This window comes from Mesoplodon mirus, assembly GCF_964341445.2.
Source record: "Mesoplodon mirus genome assembly, chromosome: 5".
NCBI lineage: Eukaryota > Metazoa > Chordata > Mammalia > Artiodactyla > Ziphiidae > Mesoplodon > Mesoplodon mirus.
The window spans coordinates 155,191,953-155,210,242 of NC_138980.1; the positions used below are offsets into that span (position 1 = coordinate 155,191,953).

General features: G+C 38.2%; 1 protein-coding gene across 1 annotated transcript in view; it reads right to left on the minus strand.

Annotated features, from left to right (window-relative positions):
- SPEF2 (sperm flagellar 2) overlaps window positions 1-16,346 on the minus strand; it is a gene marked incomplete at its 5' end in the record, with an annotated part of 163,657 nt that extends 147,311 nt beyond the window's left edge. Inside the window, 2 exons of the mRNA XM_082623316.1 lie at window positions 5,652-5,754; window positions 16,289-16,346. Of these exons, the coding sequence (XP_082479442.1) occupies window positions 5,652-5,754; window positions 16,289-16,346 (161 nt within the window). The remainder of the gene's footprint in view (window positions 1-5,651; window positions 5,755-16,288) is intronic.
- Window positions 16,347-18,290: the final 1,944 nt, after the last annotated feature.

The following is an 18,290-nucleotide window of genomic DNA, read 5'->3' on the forward strand; positions in this document are numbered from 1 at the left end:
AAGACACTGAATTCCTTTTCCAGTTCTGTGGTGTAACTTATCGTCCTATTTCCTCTATTTGGTTAAGTATATTTAGTGTGGCATACCACATCAACCAAACTTTGAATGAAATATTTTAAATTGATAAAGAGAAACAGATCTTAGAGGGGATAAGAAGAGATAAGGAATGCTACAAGGTAATCTTATCAACAAAAAGGGTAAAGCATTTCTTTAGGTCTTCTCATGTCATGTCCAGTTTTGCAATTTTTTCCCCCACAAATGACCTTACAGTTTGAGATAACAAACACTGGACTAAAATGATTAGGGTACAGCAGACCATGTTTTGAAGAGTCTTATTGTGACAGAGGATGGTCAAATCAAAGACCTGTGTTCACATTCCTTGGATGGGCACCTGGCATCCCCTTTTGATCTTCCATCACAGTTCATCCTTTCATGTCCTTCTTATCCTAGGAGCCCTGTATGCCTTGTCCACTACACTTACTTGGAAAGATATGGCCTGAGAACCACTTTTCAGAGATTTTGCCTGGGTCATAACCTTGGGCTTCAGAGGTTAGAGGCACCATAATTCAGGAGGGAGAATCTAAAAACAAACACTATTCATTTCCAAATTTTATCAAAATTTAGCCCTGTACCCAATAAAAGTGAAGAACACTTCCCCTCCTCTTTCTTGTGTTGTGCAACCCCCAGAATTCAGAGTAGCCTGCTAACACTATGGTTCAGTGACACAGTAGGCTTTAAAATGGCTTTTGCAGTCTGGCCAAAGTGTCCAGGTGTAATAGTATTTCCCCCGGAAGCTTCTAATATATACTCTAAATTTCCAACCAAAATTTTGGGAATATAACTGGTGTGTAAATTGGTGGAGTCCACTCTTGTTACAGTATATGCTCACTCAGTATAACATGATAATCAACAGTTGTTTTTGAACCCAGAGAATCCACTGGGACATCTTTGCTCTGAAGACATAGCATATGATGTAAATGATGACCCCTGAGGGGATAAGGAGTGTATTCTGGGAAAAGTCTTCTCCCTCTCTAATTGCAGTCCTTATTTGCCAAGGGATTACCAATCTCCTCTCCTCCTTGCCACCTGGTGAGGGAATACATCTCACAAGGTAATTAGAAGCTGCCCTCCCAAGGGATATCCATGTTCCTTTACTTTTTATTCTTTTAACTAATCTGCTCATTTTTCACCCTCTGAGATGGACTAAAGATATCCCAAAACAGAATTCTTTCAGAGTTAGATGAGTTATTCTTAGGATTAAGTAATTCCCAAAGCAAATAACTTCAAATTATTAGCAACATAGATTTAGTTTACTGTTAACATTTTAGACTAAAGATCCTAGAAAATATTACACAAAAATCCCCAAATCATGAGCTCTGGCACTAACTAGCTGTCTAAAAACCAGGCTTTACAAAGAAGGGTCATTTTCCCCACTAAATACACTATTACAAAGATCATATCCACAGATTTACTAATTCTTGCCTTCTTTAAAATACCATGTGCCCTGGAAAAAATGTGGGTTGTTCCAGGAACTAAAGATGGATAGTATTTGGTTGTCAGGACAAGTAGGTCCCTCTCCCCATGTTAAGAAAAGTAATGACTCAGTGGAACAGAAAGTGAGTTCTTTGCAGTGAGTGAAAGGCAGGACTGCTACACATGATAATATTCAGGGCACACACTTGTGCAGGGGCAGGGCAATACCTGGCATGTGGTTGTTTTATCCAAAAAGGGGCTTCTTTTTCTTTGCACAGAGGTCTCTCTGTTCACTAAGACCTGTGTCTTCACGGTTACCTCCATCCATATGGGGTCCCTATTTCCATTTCACACAAAGGCCTTCTATGGCCTGGCTAACAAGAGCCAACTTAGTACACGTGAAATACTGCATGCATGATCTGATCAGTATGGTTCTTTAAGTTTTCTGTACTGAACCAGATATACTTTCTGAAATCATTCATTTATTTAATAGAGAAACATTATTGTGTGCCTGCTATGGTCCAGGGACAATGCCTGGAGCACAGAGAATAAACATACTATGCAACTTTGCAATCTAGTTAAGGAGTAAACATTCATATATTCATTATCAAACATTATTTGGGCTCCTTCACATGGCAGTAACTCTGATAAGAACTGAGATATAAATAAACAATTATAACTTAATGTGATAAAAAAAGGGATGTCCAAAGTGTTATTAAAACAAAGAGAAAAAAAAGAAAACAAAGAGGAAAAGAAAATTAAATCTGCTAGGGGACCAAACACAGTTTAGAGAAGGGGTGGATTTTTAGCTGGATCTTAAGGATGAATAAAAGTTTCTCATGGTGGAAGTAAAGGACGAATGTTAATATGCAAAGTTGCAAGGCATAAAAAAACACATGACATGTTTGTGGACCAAAGCAGTTTATGTTAGGGCTCCAGACCAGTGGAAAATGCAGCTGGAAAGGTGGATGAGGGTCACACAGGGAAGCATTTTGTAAGACAGGCCTTGAGAAACAGAAACTGGAATATCTAAAGTTTATTAAGCTGATGGGGAAACCACACTTAAAAATGTGGGTGTAGAGCTCTATCTGCCTACAGAGAAGTTCAAACAAGGTGTCTAAATGAAGGATTTATCAGGATATGCAGCCATTCATTAATTCAAAAAACATGTGCCAGGCCTGTGATGGCCCTGGGGATCCAAAGAAAAATAACTCATACCCATAACTTTAAGGCACTTGAATGTACAATGTGCAACGTGAAAGAGACACAAAAAAAGAAACTGACAACAAAGTGACCAGTGTTATAATAAGTAAATGTACAAGATAACTTTATAACTTTCATAAAGGGATAATAAGCAACAACAACAAAAAAGGATTGGAAACCTGGTTACATGCAGACCATCACAAATCAATCTGGTCATATGAGAACTTGTGAGAAAGCAAAAGGAGAAAAGAAGGGCATAGACTTTTACCAGGTAGGTAAAATCTTATACCCTGGAAATCTTATACCTTAGAGGCTGATCCTGGCTTCCACTGGAGGGGAGGAAATTAAGGTAGAAGCAGAGTGGGCACAGGGCTAGGAGCTCAGGCAGAGGAGGCAGTTGGGGCTAAGCTGTGAAGGACCGTGTATCCCTTGCCCTTGAGGAAGAGATGTGAGACATGGGGTGTAGGGTATGGATTAGAATGTTACCCAGTACCCTAGAAGCTTAAGGAATTGTCTGGGATTAGCAACAGAGGCTTATTTGTTATGAAAATGTATTTCCAATCCATGACGCCTCTTGTATTATACTATTATTACCTGTACAACTAGCATAATCTGGATTGTGAAAGAATGACTCACCTCTAGAATGGAGGTACCAGATTCTTTGGCCTTAAAGTCTTGCAACATAGGTACTGCTCAATGGAAGCCTACCATTCCAAGCAACCAAAAACTAAGAAATACTTGAGTGGGAAATATTAGGTTAAAACATGGAGATGGAGCAGGATGTCAGGAATGGTAGAGCAAGGACCTCCAAAAATCCATTCCTCCATAAAGGCAATAATAAAACTGCCAAAAATTATGAAAATCAACTTTTTCATAACTCCAGAAATTATCCAAAGGCTTATAACAATCTAAGAAACATTTATTTAAGAAAAAACTTAATCTCAGTTAAAACAGAGAGCTTTTGATCGTTTTAACTTGCACTATTCCCATTTCCTTCTCCCCAGCTCTACAGTAGCCTTGCAACAATAGAAGCTGTAAAAACCAGCAGCCTAGCAGCCATCAGAGAGGACAAACAGGTTTAAACCTTCTCAAAAAGTCCTATCCTCAGGACATTGTCATTATTTGATATTTTTTAGAGCTCAATCACTGAAAAAAGACTTATTCCCAGGGTATTAGTGAAAAACAATCAGTGGTAATTGTTTAAGATCACAGCTACCTAAGGCAGTGATACCACTGGAGCAAATAAGAGCCTACTCAAAAACTTAGAAGGAAGATATAAGAATAAAATATCCATTGGGCGCTTTGGAAAGCTCTGACATATTCCTGCAGATCTAGAGGGCCATATACATGTGTAGGAATGTTTGGATAAGCAGGAAAGACAGAAGGAGGTCCAAATCTCTCACCTCTGGCTGATCTTGAGGTCCTGTACAAGCAGGAAGTAAAGGCTAAGGCAGGGTTGTAAACTATGAAAGCATTGGAGACACCTCAACAAACTCACAGTCTCTCAGTCAGGAAAGGTTTATCAGTTCAAGATATTTTAAGATATCTCTGTTCATTTGCTGAGCTCTGTTCATTTGCACTATTCACTAAGCAGAGTCTTCAGCTGCTGTACACAACAATGAATACAGACTTTCCAAAATTAGTCCAAGAGAGTCATTAAACAAATAAGAAGCAACAGCAACAACAACAAACCATGGGAAGGTGGGATAATCTGAGTTAACTCGTATTATTTTAAATGTCTATTTTCAACAATTATGAGACACACAGAGAAAAAGGAAAGTATGGTCCATACATAGGGGGAAAAAAGGTCAATAGAAACTCTCTGAGGAAGCCCAGATGCTGAATTTATTAGACAAAGACCTTAAGTCAGCTATTATAAATGTTAAAAGAACTAAAACATTCCATTTTTTAACCATTAAAAAAGAAAGTATGAGAACAACATCTCAACAAAAATAGAATATCAATAAGGAAATCAAAATTATAAAAATAAGAACCAAGTGGAATTCTAAGGTTGAAAAGTACAATAACTGAAATGTAAAGATTCACTAGAATAGCTCAACAGGAGATTTGAGTTGTCAGAAGAAAGAATTGGTACACTCATAGATAGATCAACTGAAATTATTTATAGGAGAAACAGAAAGGAAAAAGAATGAAGAAAAATGAACAGAATCTCAAAACACATAAACTCATTCTAATCATGAGAAAAAATATCAGACAAATTCCAACTGAGGAACGATGTATAAAATACCTGACCAGTTATTAATTTTTCTAAACTGTAAAGATTATCAAAAACAAGGAAAGTCTGAGAAAGTATCTCAGCCAAGAAGAATCTAAGGAGACATGGTTATAAAATATAATGTGGTATCCTGGTGAGATACTGGAACAAAAAAGACATTAGATAAAAATTATAACAAATCTTTGGTACAAAATGTACCATATGAATATAAGATGGTAGCAGTAGGGGGAACTAGATGTGAACAATATGGGAACTCTCTGTACTATCTTTGCAATTTTTCTGTAAATCTAAAACTGTTCAAAATAAGAAGTTTATTTTTAAAAATCAACAAAGTCTCAGAGACCTGTGGGATACTGTCAAGTATACCAACATATACATAGTGGGAGTCCCAGAAGGAGAAGAAAGAGAGAAAGAAATGGGCAGAAAGAACTTTTGGAGAAATGATGGGTGAAAGCTTCACAAATTTGATAAAACACAGGACTGCAGGAATACAGAAGATATTAAAATGGGGCCCATCTAGAGATGAGGGCTTGCTGCAACCTTATAACTTTCTCTCCTTTGTACTCCTGGGACAATGAAGTATGTATATGTGAGGAAGCAGCAATTTCCATACCAATGGATGCTTGTCTGGTTTAGGGGAATCTTGTGGTAAATGATTCTTTAATGTTAACTTTGGGCTAAAACCATCCAAATGCCAAAGGAATTGACCTTTTTTAAAGTAAGGAATAATCTCACTAACCTGCTTTCTGAAAATTCTGCAAAATCATCCTGAAGTGAAAACTTGTGCAAAACTTCTCCAATTAGATAGCCATTGGAAAATGCCTTTGCAAATGACTTGGGACCTGAATTTTAGAACGTAGAGATTAAAAAAGTAAATATAATGTTGTACATAGAGTTTATATATTTTCATTATGTACACATAGAGTAAAACTTCATAATTTAACTTGAACTCAAAATGCCACGAAAATACTTCTAAAAACATCTTGTAATAACCAAATGAAAATATTGAAGTTTAACAGTAGACATCTTATAAAGACCCCTGAATAAATGTAGATCAGTAGTTGATAACATATGACATTTTGAAGGAAAAGACAACTTTTGATCAAACCAAACAAAACACAACCGATAAAACATATAACCTTAGATCTAAAAACAAGCACAGGGAGATCAGCTCGGTGCTTTGTGACCACCTAGAGGGGTGGGATAGGGAGGGTGGGAGGGAGGGAGATGCAAGAGGGAAGAGATATGGGAACATATGTATATGTATAACTGATTCACTTTGTTATAAAGCAGAAACTAACACACCTTTGTAAAGCAACTATACTCCAATAAAGATGTAAAAAAAATAAAAGTAAAAACAAACCCTCAATATATTTTATAAAATTATACTCTAATACCTTAGTTATCAGTAAAACCTGTGGATGATGATTTCATATTCTGGCCAGGTAAGGTACAATCTAACGTCTTTAAACCTCAACACTTAATTTTAACCATCTTGCAATGGAAATTTTACAGAAATCATCTGCAGCTTCTTAAATAAAGCCTGCTGAACATAATCAAGCTTTTCCTTGTTGGCTCCAGGGTTTACTCCAGTCTAGTTGGTGTTCTGTGCAATGATGGAGACAGCCCAGAGGAAGACAGACTTTGGAGCCAGAGATATCTATGCAGGAATCTCGGCTCTGCCTTTTACTAGCTGTGCAACCTCTTCCAAGCTGCTTAAGCTTCCCGAGTTTCTGTCCCCTCAGCATATCTATATCTATCTTGGAGAGCTATTTTAAAGATTAAAGGTAATGTATGAGAATGCCTTGATACCATGCCTGTCACATAGTATGCACATAATGATGAGCGCAGAAAAAGAAATTAAGTGTTAAACAGAATTTGCTTTCTTTAAAAATGTCCTTAGCTTGGGGCCCCTTGTATTTTTCTTATGAAGTGAAGGATATAAGGTTACATGGTATTCAAGAATGATATACAAAGTCTATACATAAAATAAATTATATTATCATAGGACAAAGCCATCATCTCTCAAATGACTTCAAAATCATCCAAAAATCTTCAATGTATTTCTATCAGAGTCCTTTAGGCAATAGCAATACTAAATATCTATAAAATATTATATATTATCACAGTATTGCAAACTCATTCATACTGAATTATCCTCTTGTATCTATTTGACTAGTAATAAGGTGGCTATCTGAAAATGAAGAAAAAATAATTTCTTCATGATTTGTAGAACTGATGCTTGGTGCATGGTTGCAGGGAGGTGAGTTGAGTTGCTCCATAAAGGCCACTGTACAGAGACCTTACTCAGAAGACTTCATATTATTATAAGACTCTTGCATATTTGACACCAGCCCACAATTTTGCCCAAAGCTTTCCTAATATCTGTTCTCAAAGTAGTTTATACTCAGTAATACCCCAATTCTTAGGCTAAATCAATATAATTATAAAGTAGTTTAAAAAGATGTCAACTATTCTCACTGATTCTGTTTACTTGGGGTGAGCCCCTAAGCTATCTAGTACTAGAATCTATTGACTGCCTTCTGGCATCATACAGCAGTAGTCTTGGAAGCAACTGAAATCCAAATAGGTCCTTCTGCCCCCAAAAGGCAGAGGTGTGCCATCTCCTCCTGCTGAGTCACTGCAGATTTCTCCTTTCCTCAGAGACTTACCACTGCTGGCCTCCAACGCTGTTCCCTGGTTTTCGGCTGCCACCACTGTCCTCACTGTGCTATCTGGGCTGCTCTGGCTGTGCCTTGCACCTCTTCTGTCTGTTGCTTACTCCTTTCTGCTTCTTTCCTTTTTCTCTTCTATAGCCTGTCCCTATTCTTAGCTTTCTGAAGTGCCATTGGACATACAGTCATTGTCAGACTATGGATTCCTACCAAAAATCTAAAGACTATTATTTTGTATTCAGGGGTTACTGCTATGTCGCCTTTGGGTGGTCTCGTTCCCCCACTCTCACTGGATTTTGCACTTTGCTTATTGTTCCTGTTGACTGAAGACCTGAAACCTAGCCTGTGAATAACTGGGGAATAACTGTATCCAAGTCCATCACTCTCAATTTATCAGGCAAATGGTCTGTAGCAAACTCTTTGCTACAAAAAGTCACTAGAAAAATAAAATCATAATTCACTTCCTTTGAAGTGGCAGGACTTATTAATAAGGCAATTCGGATATGGTTAAAATAGGGGCATTTTGGATATAAAGGTCAAAGAAGAACAGTAAACACATTATTTCACTGTCAAGTAGTTTACTATAAATAAGTATGAAAGCATGTGTCTGCAGCTCTGTGTGTATTAGACACTTTCAGATTTTTTTTTTCTTTTTTTGCACCACAGGAGCATAGAAGACAATAATGAGTGAAGAGCTATAGCAAACAGCAAAAGTAACAGAGAGAAAACACATAGAAAAAATGAAAGAGGAGAACAAAGAAGAATACATGCAAGAAATCAGATGAAGAAAAAGCAGATAAGCCAGGAATATGTAGATTAAAAAGTGTGGAAAGGAAGATAAGAAGCCAGAGAGAGAAAGAGAAATAGAGAGAGGCGAGGGGAGGGAAACAGTAAGGAAAAAAGAAAACTCAAAGGAAAGATGATTTTTTCCCCTTTGGTTTATCAAATTCTCCTTCCCAGTAAATGTTCCAGAATACCATGACTAACTTCACGACGGCCACCTCTATAAGTTAATTTGCTCTCACAACTGGAATTATGTACAGGAAAGAAGAGGTGGGTTGACTCTAGGATAAGGAGCAATGCAGAATATGAGAAATACATGAACCATGGGAGCCCAGTGACGTTCTTCACCCTGAGCTCTAAAATGATCTACATCTGGGAAACGTTGTTCAGCAGCCACTCAGACATGCCTCCAGTCTTCCAAGCCTCAGATCTGATCTCCATCACTAATGTTTTCATTTGCTGAAATCTTTGATGTGGGCCTTTGTCTACCTTAGGCTGGGACAGAGGGCAAAACGGTCTATGTGTTTCTCCACCTGAGCCAGCTGGAGAAAGCACAAAAGAAGATAAGCCTTCTACATTCCAAATGGTAATGAGGAGAGCACAGGCTCTGGAGAAATATTCTCTAGTTTGACTCTTTGACCATTTATAAGCCCCGGGACTTTGGATAGTTACACAGTCCCAGTGTCCTGTCTTTAAAAGAGAGAGAGTGATGGGGTCTACCTCCTGAGAGTTGGTTTGAGAATTAAATGAGATAATTGCATGTAAAGTGCGTAGCATAATTCCTGGCATATAGTAAGTGCTCAGTGATCATTTTATTGTTATTATTACTGCCTCCTAATCTAAGACAACAGGTTATATCAATTACACGATTGTTAAGCTCAGTAATAGATCCTCAATGACTACAGTACAAACATCTTTATTTAAAGGTAACAGTACTCAGAGAACAAATATTTGACTCTATCCTTAAATTCAGATACAGGCCTACCCTTGGGGCCAGATAAACTATAACACTCTCTCCAGTCTGAGGAAGCGCATGTAATCAGACATAGTTCTTTACAGCAAACCATCTGAGTGGGAGAAATAAAGACAAATAAAGACAAAACGTAGCCTCACAGCATTTCTGGTCAAGTTTTGCCACCAAATGACTAAAGAGATTTGGGGGTTTGCGGATTGTAGACAAGGGGCTATAGACCTACACATTCTAGGCTAAGTGTCCTTTGCTCCTCCTTCACTAGAAGATCAAAGACCTAGCCTAGGTTATCAACCACATTTTAAAAGCCAAGCAAATTTACTTTCATTTGAGAGAGAGAAAAGCAGCTGCTGGTGTCTGGGTACTGGCCTGGCCCAGTTAGGCCCTGGTGTTGCTAGGAGTTGGCCCAGCACTTACAGCTAGACCTCGGCCTTCTGCTGAACATAACAATTCCACATCACACCAACACCAGACAAGGCTACTCAGTGACCCTGATGGATTAAGACAAAAACAAAAACTCTCTGTAATCATGTCTGAACTCAACCCGAAACATTATTGGCCAAAACACAAAAAATGATCAAATATCATCCCCCTATTCTGACTGATATGAGTGGCTGCTGCTTTTTCTTTTTCCTTGCTTTGCTCTCCCCACTTCCTAGATAAGTTTTATTAAGATATCCAATCATAGAGTTGTCTATGCTCCCTTTACAAGTTCCAATTCAGAGCAAAGTGCTGCTTCCTTGAGCCCTCCCCAAAAAACACCTAACACAAACCCAAATGTTATAAGGCCTAACATCCTCTTCTTGAGATGCCCCACAGTTCCTCATGGTATGTGTTACAACAAGTCAGTAAACTCAATTTTGTTCAACTACAGGTGTATCCTGTGCTCTTTGGCTGGAGGACATTGACAATTTCTTTTCTTCCAGTACCAGAATAGGATGATCAATTTTTATACTTTTCTCCTTTGAAGATTTCACCATAATTCTCAAGATTTACTATCTGAAACAAAAATCTCAATTGCTATATTATATAACCTTCTTTAATGGTTAAAATTTGGGGTGGCATTCTTGGAACTTCATATCTTAAAATTTTGACATTGATTTATACAACAGTCTTCCGTTATTAGATTTGCTGTCTCAATTTCTAGTCAGCAGAGGCCAAATTTCAATCAAGGAAAATGCTGCTGAACTAACCAGGAAATATCAAATAATTTGTTATATTACATGACAAACCATGTATTTCCTAATGACCCTGAAAGGCTAAAGTATGAGAAAATGTGTGGTTTAATAACACCTGGGGGAAAGAGGAATGAACTAAAAGTCAGTGTACTCAGAATCTGCTACTAACTTTCCACTACTTAGCTGTATAACCCTAAACAAATCTCTACACATATCTGATTTGATTTCCTCATGTGCCAAAGAAGAATTAAATGATGTCTAAGATTCTTTTTCAGATCTAAAATTTTATGTCTCTATGATATGGTAAGGTCACAGGCTAATAAAAGGTCACTACAATACATTATAAAATATGGTATATAAATAAATATTCAATAGGATTTTTTGATATCTCTATTTTTTTCTTAAAATAAAATTTGGTACTTTTGAAAAAATGTGGACATAAGACCTTTAGTGAGTGTACAGGGAACCCAGATTAAGTATAGTTAGTGCACAAGGGGTTAATTAGTCAGTGCACAGGGGGGTCCAAATTAAGGATGTCCCTAAAATTTGGGACATCAGTAGAAAAAGTCACTCTCTAAAACAAAAACTACTGAGATTTAACACAAAAGGACAAACTTAGCCACCTATGGAAACCCGCTTATAAACCCAATTAACAAGGAATGTAGGCCATCTCTTAAAACTCACAATAATTTATCTATTTAAATTTTTTACTCATCATGTAAGTGATAATCTTGAAACGTATTAGTTAAACTTATTCAGAATAGAGATATGCTACAATGGAAGAAAAATACACAAATATTATAATTTTAGAAGCTTTTGTAGTAGTGGTAACACTGGAAAATATCACTGAACAGTATGATTTCCCCAAGCACTGGGGGAAGAGAAGGAGGAGGGAATCTGACTTTAATCTAATCTAACTTAATCTAATCGAATCTAACCACTCACTGATATCTAGATAAAATATCTCTAGAGCAGAAAAGTAAAACACATCAAGTATTAGCTTGATTTGAGGATTCTTTTGGTAATGTCTAATTTCTAACCGTCAAGGAGCAATCTGATCTATAAATTTGGTCTCCTCCTGAGTGTACCAGCCCACCAAGACTTGCATTACTTTCCTTTGCCAGTATACCTTATTCTGCTGTCCTTTTCCACATGATGAATTGGTACTGTAGCTGATAAAATCAACAGAATGTAATTTCTGTTCACATGTGACAATTCCTAAGAAGTTGCTTTAAGTAATAAAGCAGAGCTTCTGAAATCACAAAGGCGAGGATCAAGGCACCCAGGGTGACCTTTTCAAGATGAACAAATCCATAAAGTTCTGTCAAAAACAATACTTTACCCTACTTTTGTCTCACTCATACATTCTCATGTAATAAACAATTATTTACTAAGTGCCTATTATGTGACAGACACTATAATAGACATACTTCTAAAGTGAGAGGCCAAAAAGTGGTTGAAATAATATTTGAGTATCTAGCTCTAGTATAGATGATAGGCACTGTGGTAGATATTTTCCATCTGCAATCTCATTAGATACCCTCCCAAATATATAGCAATTATTATTATTACTTCTTAGGGTATAAAATTGGGACTAGAGATCATTCTTTATAATTTGGCTACTACAAAATCAAGACTTAGGGATACTAAACTTTCTTAACTCAGTTTTCTCTTTATTGGTTCCTTGTTACTATTGATAATAATGTTTAAGACTATTGAAACAATAAAAATATGCATAATAAGGTATTTACAATTTTCAATATATCTCCATCCAGAATCCAAAATAATATGGGCTGTCTTATACATCCATTTTTACAAAGAATCTGATCTGTTTGGTACATGGAATTCAAATGCTTCTACTTATTTGTGGAGAATGTTTAGTTATGACATTCTGATGCCAGTTTCCTCTTACAGTGTATTCACAGGCGTTTTGTAAAACAGAGGCAATGCTTATTCTTGAAAATAACTGAGAGTTTGTAAAGAATTTTACAGCAGATCTCTTAGTAACATTATTCTATATTGCTTATTTTTGTTATAAAAATAATTGCTTGAATTTCAGATGTGATTTTGTGTTGAACAACTTTTTGTATTTTAAGACATTTCATTAACATACACGTCTAAGCATTATTTTCCAGGACAAACGGTTTTGTTAAACTTAACTCACTGGAGATCCTTAGCTTTAGTAACACAGATGTTGTCATAGATGTAGTGTCAGGTGTTGACACTAATCAAGCCTCTGGTGACTCCCAGAAACCTCATTAAGTGGAGGGAGACTATTCTCAACTGAGGATCATTGAAATTCATTTTCTTACTGCTGATATTCAGGGTAGTCCAGACAACACAAAATTCAACACGAGATGCTTTATCCAAATTGACTTCTACCTTTCAGAATAATCCAGAAATCAATCGGCTTTAGGTACCTCTCCAATGACAGCAATCATTCACTTGGCATTCTCATTCTGTTTTCTTTGTCCCAGCAAGCAACATATGGACTGAACCACTTTTTTAAAACATCAATAAGTCCACCTTTGCCATTTAAGCATCTAGGAATTAGGTTATGCCCTGTGAAGTTACAACATGCCTGGGTGGTTGAATTTCTGCACTGCTTGTGATTTCAAATTGAACAATAATCCTCATTAAAAGGAGCTCAAATGAATACACTTGGGAGGGTAAATTTTTTTAAAAAAATATATTCCCTAAGCATAAACTCTAATATATAATACAGTGCATAAGAGCACTAGCCAAAGATCTACCTTCAAATTCTAGTTCTAGGACCTACTAGATGGGTGACCCTGAACAAATTACCAAGCTCACTCAGCCTCTTTTACTCATCTGTACAACTGGGACAATGCCTCTTAGAGCTTTTTTAAAGATTAAAAAAGAAAACCTATGTAAAAGGCTTAGCACACCACCTGGTGTAAGTACCTAAGTGCTCAAGAAGGGGTAACTTTTATAATTATTCTTCTTCCATTTATAAACTTTATTAGAGAAAATAACTCTTATGTAACCCTCCAATACTTTAAGATACTTACTATATTTCAACCAAAATGTTAAACCTCTTTTTCTCCTATTTCATCATGTGATGTTTGATCTATTTCTTTGATTTTATATTTGTAAGGCTATATTGTATTTTCCTTTCAAATTATAAAGGCAATACAAGCAAAAAGCCAATAACACAGATGTATAAAAAAAAAGCCAGCAATCTTCTTTCCCGGGGTAACCAATACCAATACACTGGTTTATATCCTTCCACACTTCTCTCTATGCTTACACAAACCACAAAATGAAGAGTCCGGTGTATGTCAACAGCCTAGTATTTGCCTCTCCACACTTTTCTCTCACATAGCCTCATGCAACAATGAAATTATACTGGTTACAATAAGCTATAACTTTTGTGTTTTATTTGAGCATTCTTTAGGTCAAAAGTTATAGCAACTAACTCATTTGTTCTAACAACTGCATAACAATCCAGAGCATCATCTACCCAAGTATTCTTCTACTGAAGGGTATTCAAACTGTTTCCATTTTTTTTTCTTTTTGCCCCTACAATCCATGTAGCAATAAACATCCTTGTTCAAATGTCCTTACATATTGGTGATTTTATTTTTGCATGATAGTTTCTGTAAAGTAAGATTTAGCATTACTATATCTCAGGGACTATTCTAAATGTTTTACATTTATTATCTCATTTAGTCTTGACACAACTCAGTGCAATATTATTATTACCCCTATTTTGAATATCATAAAATTTAGGTAAATAAATTGCCCAAGGTCACTAGCTAGTAAGTGTGAATAAGTGACTTCAACCTAAACAGTCTGGCCTCCAAATCCTTCCTCTTAACAGGACCCTTATCCAGCAATTGCCCAATTACTTTCCCCAGAGGTTGTACCCACTTAACAGTCCTTCCATGAGAGTTCCTCTAAACCATTCTAAGTCTTCCATTGTACACCATAGGATGGCTTATCTAATGACAGAAATCAACTGGCAGTGTGCTTCTTAGGTGCACAAATCCTATCTTGTTTGTTTCCAAACACAGTTGAATGTGTGCCCTATAGTCAGAAAAGCCTTTTACAATATGGAATTTGGTTACTTAGGGGATTGTCTCTCTCTTTTTAGGCTTCTCTTAGCAATTGGGATCAAAAAATGAATATGTATTGCTAGTGAATGGGATGCAGAATACTGCAGCTGTCTCTGCTAACAGCTTCCAGTGTTGTGCTTCGGGAAAGCAAACACTGGGAATTTTCCATTTATAGTTTATGTTACTTAAATTCTTACTTAAAAAGTCTCCAGTCTTTTAATATTCACGGAATGAAGTAATTCTTCCTCTTCCTCTCAAAACCAAAATTCCCAAACTGATTACAATTAGAAGGGCATACTACTGTTTTTATATATTTCTTATGAATTTTATTTACTTTTCTCAAGTGTTTCAATATACAACAGAGTCTTAGGGACTTGAGCAAAAGGTGCAGTTTTTATTAATCAAGTAAATAAACCAAATTAAACTCAGCAATTTGTAACTGCTTATCTTCGGAAGAGTATAGCTTAAGGGCATGTTATTACATTTTGGCTCCTATGGTGAGAAAGAAATATGAAAAGAAAAATGCTAAACGCCATCCTGAGATCAGCATCGTATTTTAGGTGAGGAACAGTCAGAGACACATGGGATGATCATAGAATCCTGGGGAAAAAAATTACTGTGGTTCCCAGGGCATGTGTTTGTGGTGGTTTGGCAAAGAAAAAATCCGGGTTTTATGCCTCAAGAAAGGCAACTGGAGAAGCTCCAAAGTTAAAGAACTTAAACGCTGATAACAAATAGTGTGTGGCTGCAGAGACACTACTGATCTAGCATAGTCTGTGGATGACTTAAGACTTAAGGTTGAGTTGGCACTATTGCCCCTCTGGTAGCAAGTTGGCATTATGCAAGGATGCTTCTGGGAAAAACAGACTGAAATGATTCGGCCTGAAAACCTCTTGCTTTGAGCAAAAGCCGTACCAGCTGGAAAATGAACTGCTTAAGAGACAACAGAAAGAAGTTGAATGGGGGTGTAGTGCTATTCTGGAATTTTGGCTGTCACAGAAGGTGCCAACATGTAAAACTGCCTCTGTGGTTGTGAGATTTAGAAACTTGGGGCGGCAACTTCATGGCTTGGGTAAAATCAGGTTAGTGAAGAAGGTCAGCTTTGGCAAGAGTGAAAAGTGGTCAGAATGTGTACATCTGAGCTAAGACTGCTGAAATTTGTAAAAGTTAACATATTCTGCATTAACTCATTGCACACACCCTCCTATCCTGCGAGGCAGTTAGGTATGGCAAGTATGCCTGGATCTATTTTATACTGGAGGAGACACACTGGAAGAAGGAGAAGGTGTTGTCACTTGTCCAGGGGCACACATTTAGTAGCGCGGTAGCTGGCTTTCAGGCTTCATATTTCGTTGGCTTAGTACCACACCACGCTTGAGTGTGAAAGGAGCAATGTCAGGGCCAGACGATAGAGTCCAGAAAGTTCTTCTCTCCAAAGGAGCAAGGGAGCCCTCCCCGAAGCCTCTGATGGCTGAGCACCACGGCAGGTCAGAACCTGCGGGACTGGGACCACCGTGATGATGGATACCTCTGAGCGGCAGAGAGGAGGCGGGAGAAGCCCTGCAGCGGCTGAGGTGAGCCGGAGCGGGCAGCTAGCGCCTGCCCCGCCGCCACCTTCCATCAGCGCGCCGCGCTCCAGGCTCCGCGCCCCCCTCACCCCCGGCCCGCTCTCCCCAGGCTGTGACACTCACTCACGGTCTGGGACACCTTCAACTCCTGGTTGAGCCACTGGCACAGGATCTCCGACATGGCTCGGCCTGCGCCTCCCACCGCAGGCAGGTGCCAGGAACGTGCGGGAAACCCAGTCGGCCCGCCCGCGTCCTCCTGTTGCCAAGGGCGACCCGTTGCTAAGGAAGCGTCTCCAGGCCAGAGCTAAGGGAGAAGGCTGGGAGAAGAAGGGCGCCAGCGCCCAGCGGAGGAGGATAGAAAATCGTGACTTGCCCCCTGCTGGCGGGTAAGACCTGGATGTGCGCAAGCGCAGTGGGCTTCGAAGGCCGGGAGACGGCGGTGCGGACCTTCAAGAGCGCTAAGTTAGCAGGAGTGGGGTGCGGAGGGGCGAAGCAGGGAAGCTAGCGGACTGAGCAAGGGGTTCTTGGACAAGCAGAAAGAGAAAGAAAGAGTCTTGATGGAAAGGGAATTCTTTTCTTCCTGTTTGTCTCTTAAAGAAACCTATGGAAGGTCCTACTCTAATGGCCAGTTTTAATTGCTACATTGTATGGGCTACGCAGACAGGGACGGAATAGGTCTTATTCATCTTTTAATCCCAGAGCTGGTATAGGTCCTGACCCGCAGCAAGCATTCAAGTTTTGTCGGTGGTGGTGACAGAACTAACATTTAGGGTATTTCACATCTTTATATTGTTTTGAGAGGTGAATATTTAACGAGCTGCTTTTCTGGTCAGTTTTGCCTTCCAGGTAATATTTTAAATTGTATTTTGAGAAAGACTCTCACTTTGCCCAAACCCGAGTCAGCCTCCTCTGAGCCCTCTTCCCTCTGAGGTCCCACCTTGAACTCTGTCCTTGGCCCCTTTGTCAAGTTTTAGCAAAAATCCTGCTGGATCAGTTTAGTGAAAACCCCCACCCATATCTGATCTAATACCTCATCCCTCACCCTTGATAGCTGATCATTCTGGCTTGTCTTCAGCAAGGATCCTGTCAAGTCAGTTTAGCCTTTAGCCCTGCTGTTTCCTTTTAGTAGTTTTCCACCCATAGACCCAACCCTGCTCCTTGGCTGTAAATCCCCACTTTTCCTTGTTGTATTCAGAATTGAGCCCAAACTCTATCCCCTACTGCAAAACATCACTGTAGTAGTCCCTTAAATAAAGTCTTCCTTATGGTCTTTAACAATGGTAAGAAAAATTTTCCTTTAATAATTTCTACAAGTTTAGATAGAATAATGGGAGAAATTACATACATATATAATAGTATATATATGTATGTCACAAATATAAGGAATTTCCCCCCAAAAGCTTGGATACATCAAATTATGATTCTTTTAAACTGTAAGAATAATAACAGTAATGTCCTAATAGAAGAAATGTCTTTTAAGATTAAGCTGAAATTGATCCATGTGTCCTGATTGGCTAAAAGTTTAGTACTATTTCACTGTTGGCTTTACTTAACTTTGAAATCTCCTATCCCATGAGTTTCCTCACACCCAACACAGCAGGCATAACTAAATACAATGGGGATTCTGAGAGAGATTTATTGCCAACAGAACTGGAGCCTGATGCATTTGATATGTCTCACATTACAGTTATCCAAATTCGGAAGGCTATAAGATTCTAAACAGCCTCTATAGCTTTGGGGAATATATCTAATAAACCTTTATCCATTGGAAATAAGTTATCCTTGAAAATGCTTCTAAGGAATGAATACCTGCCTGGAAATGACCTCTAAGACACTCCTGCTGCTTGTCATCCCAGTAGTATATTTAAACTGAAGACTAGTTTTACACATTTATTAAGAAGTTCCAAGTTTTAATTTCAGTCTATAAAGCCTGGGGGATAGAAACCAATGTTTTCTAGACTGCTGAGAAAATTGCTTTTGGGGAAGGATGTAGATGAGGGTGCATCAAATTCCACAGCTGCACCAGAAGAGAATGCCTGAGCTCATAAACCATCCATAGATATGTGCTATTATTCCCACGTCAGAGCGAAATATTTCTGTGCCCACCTGTAGGAGCTGTTTGGTT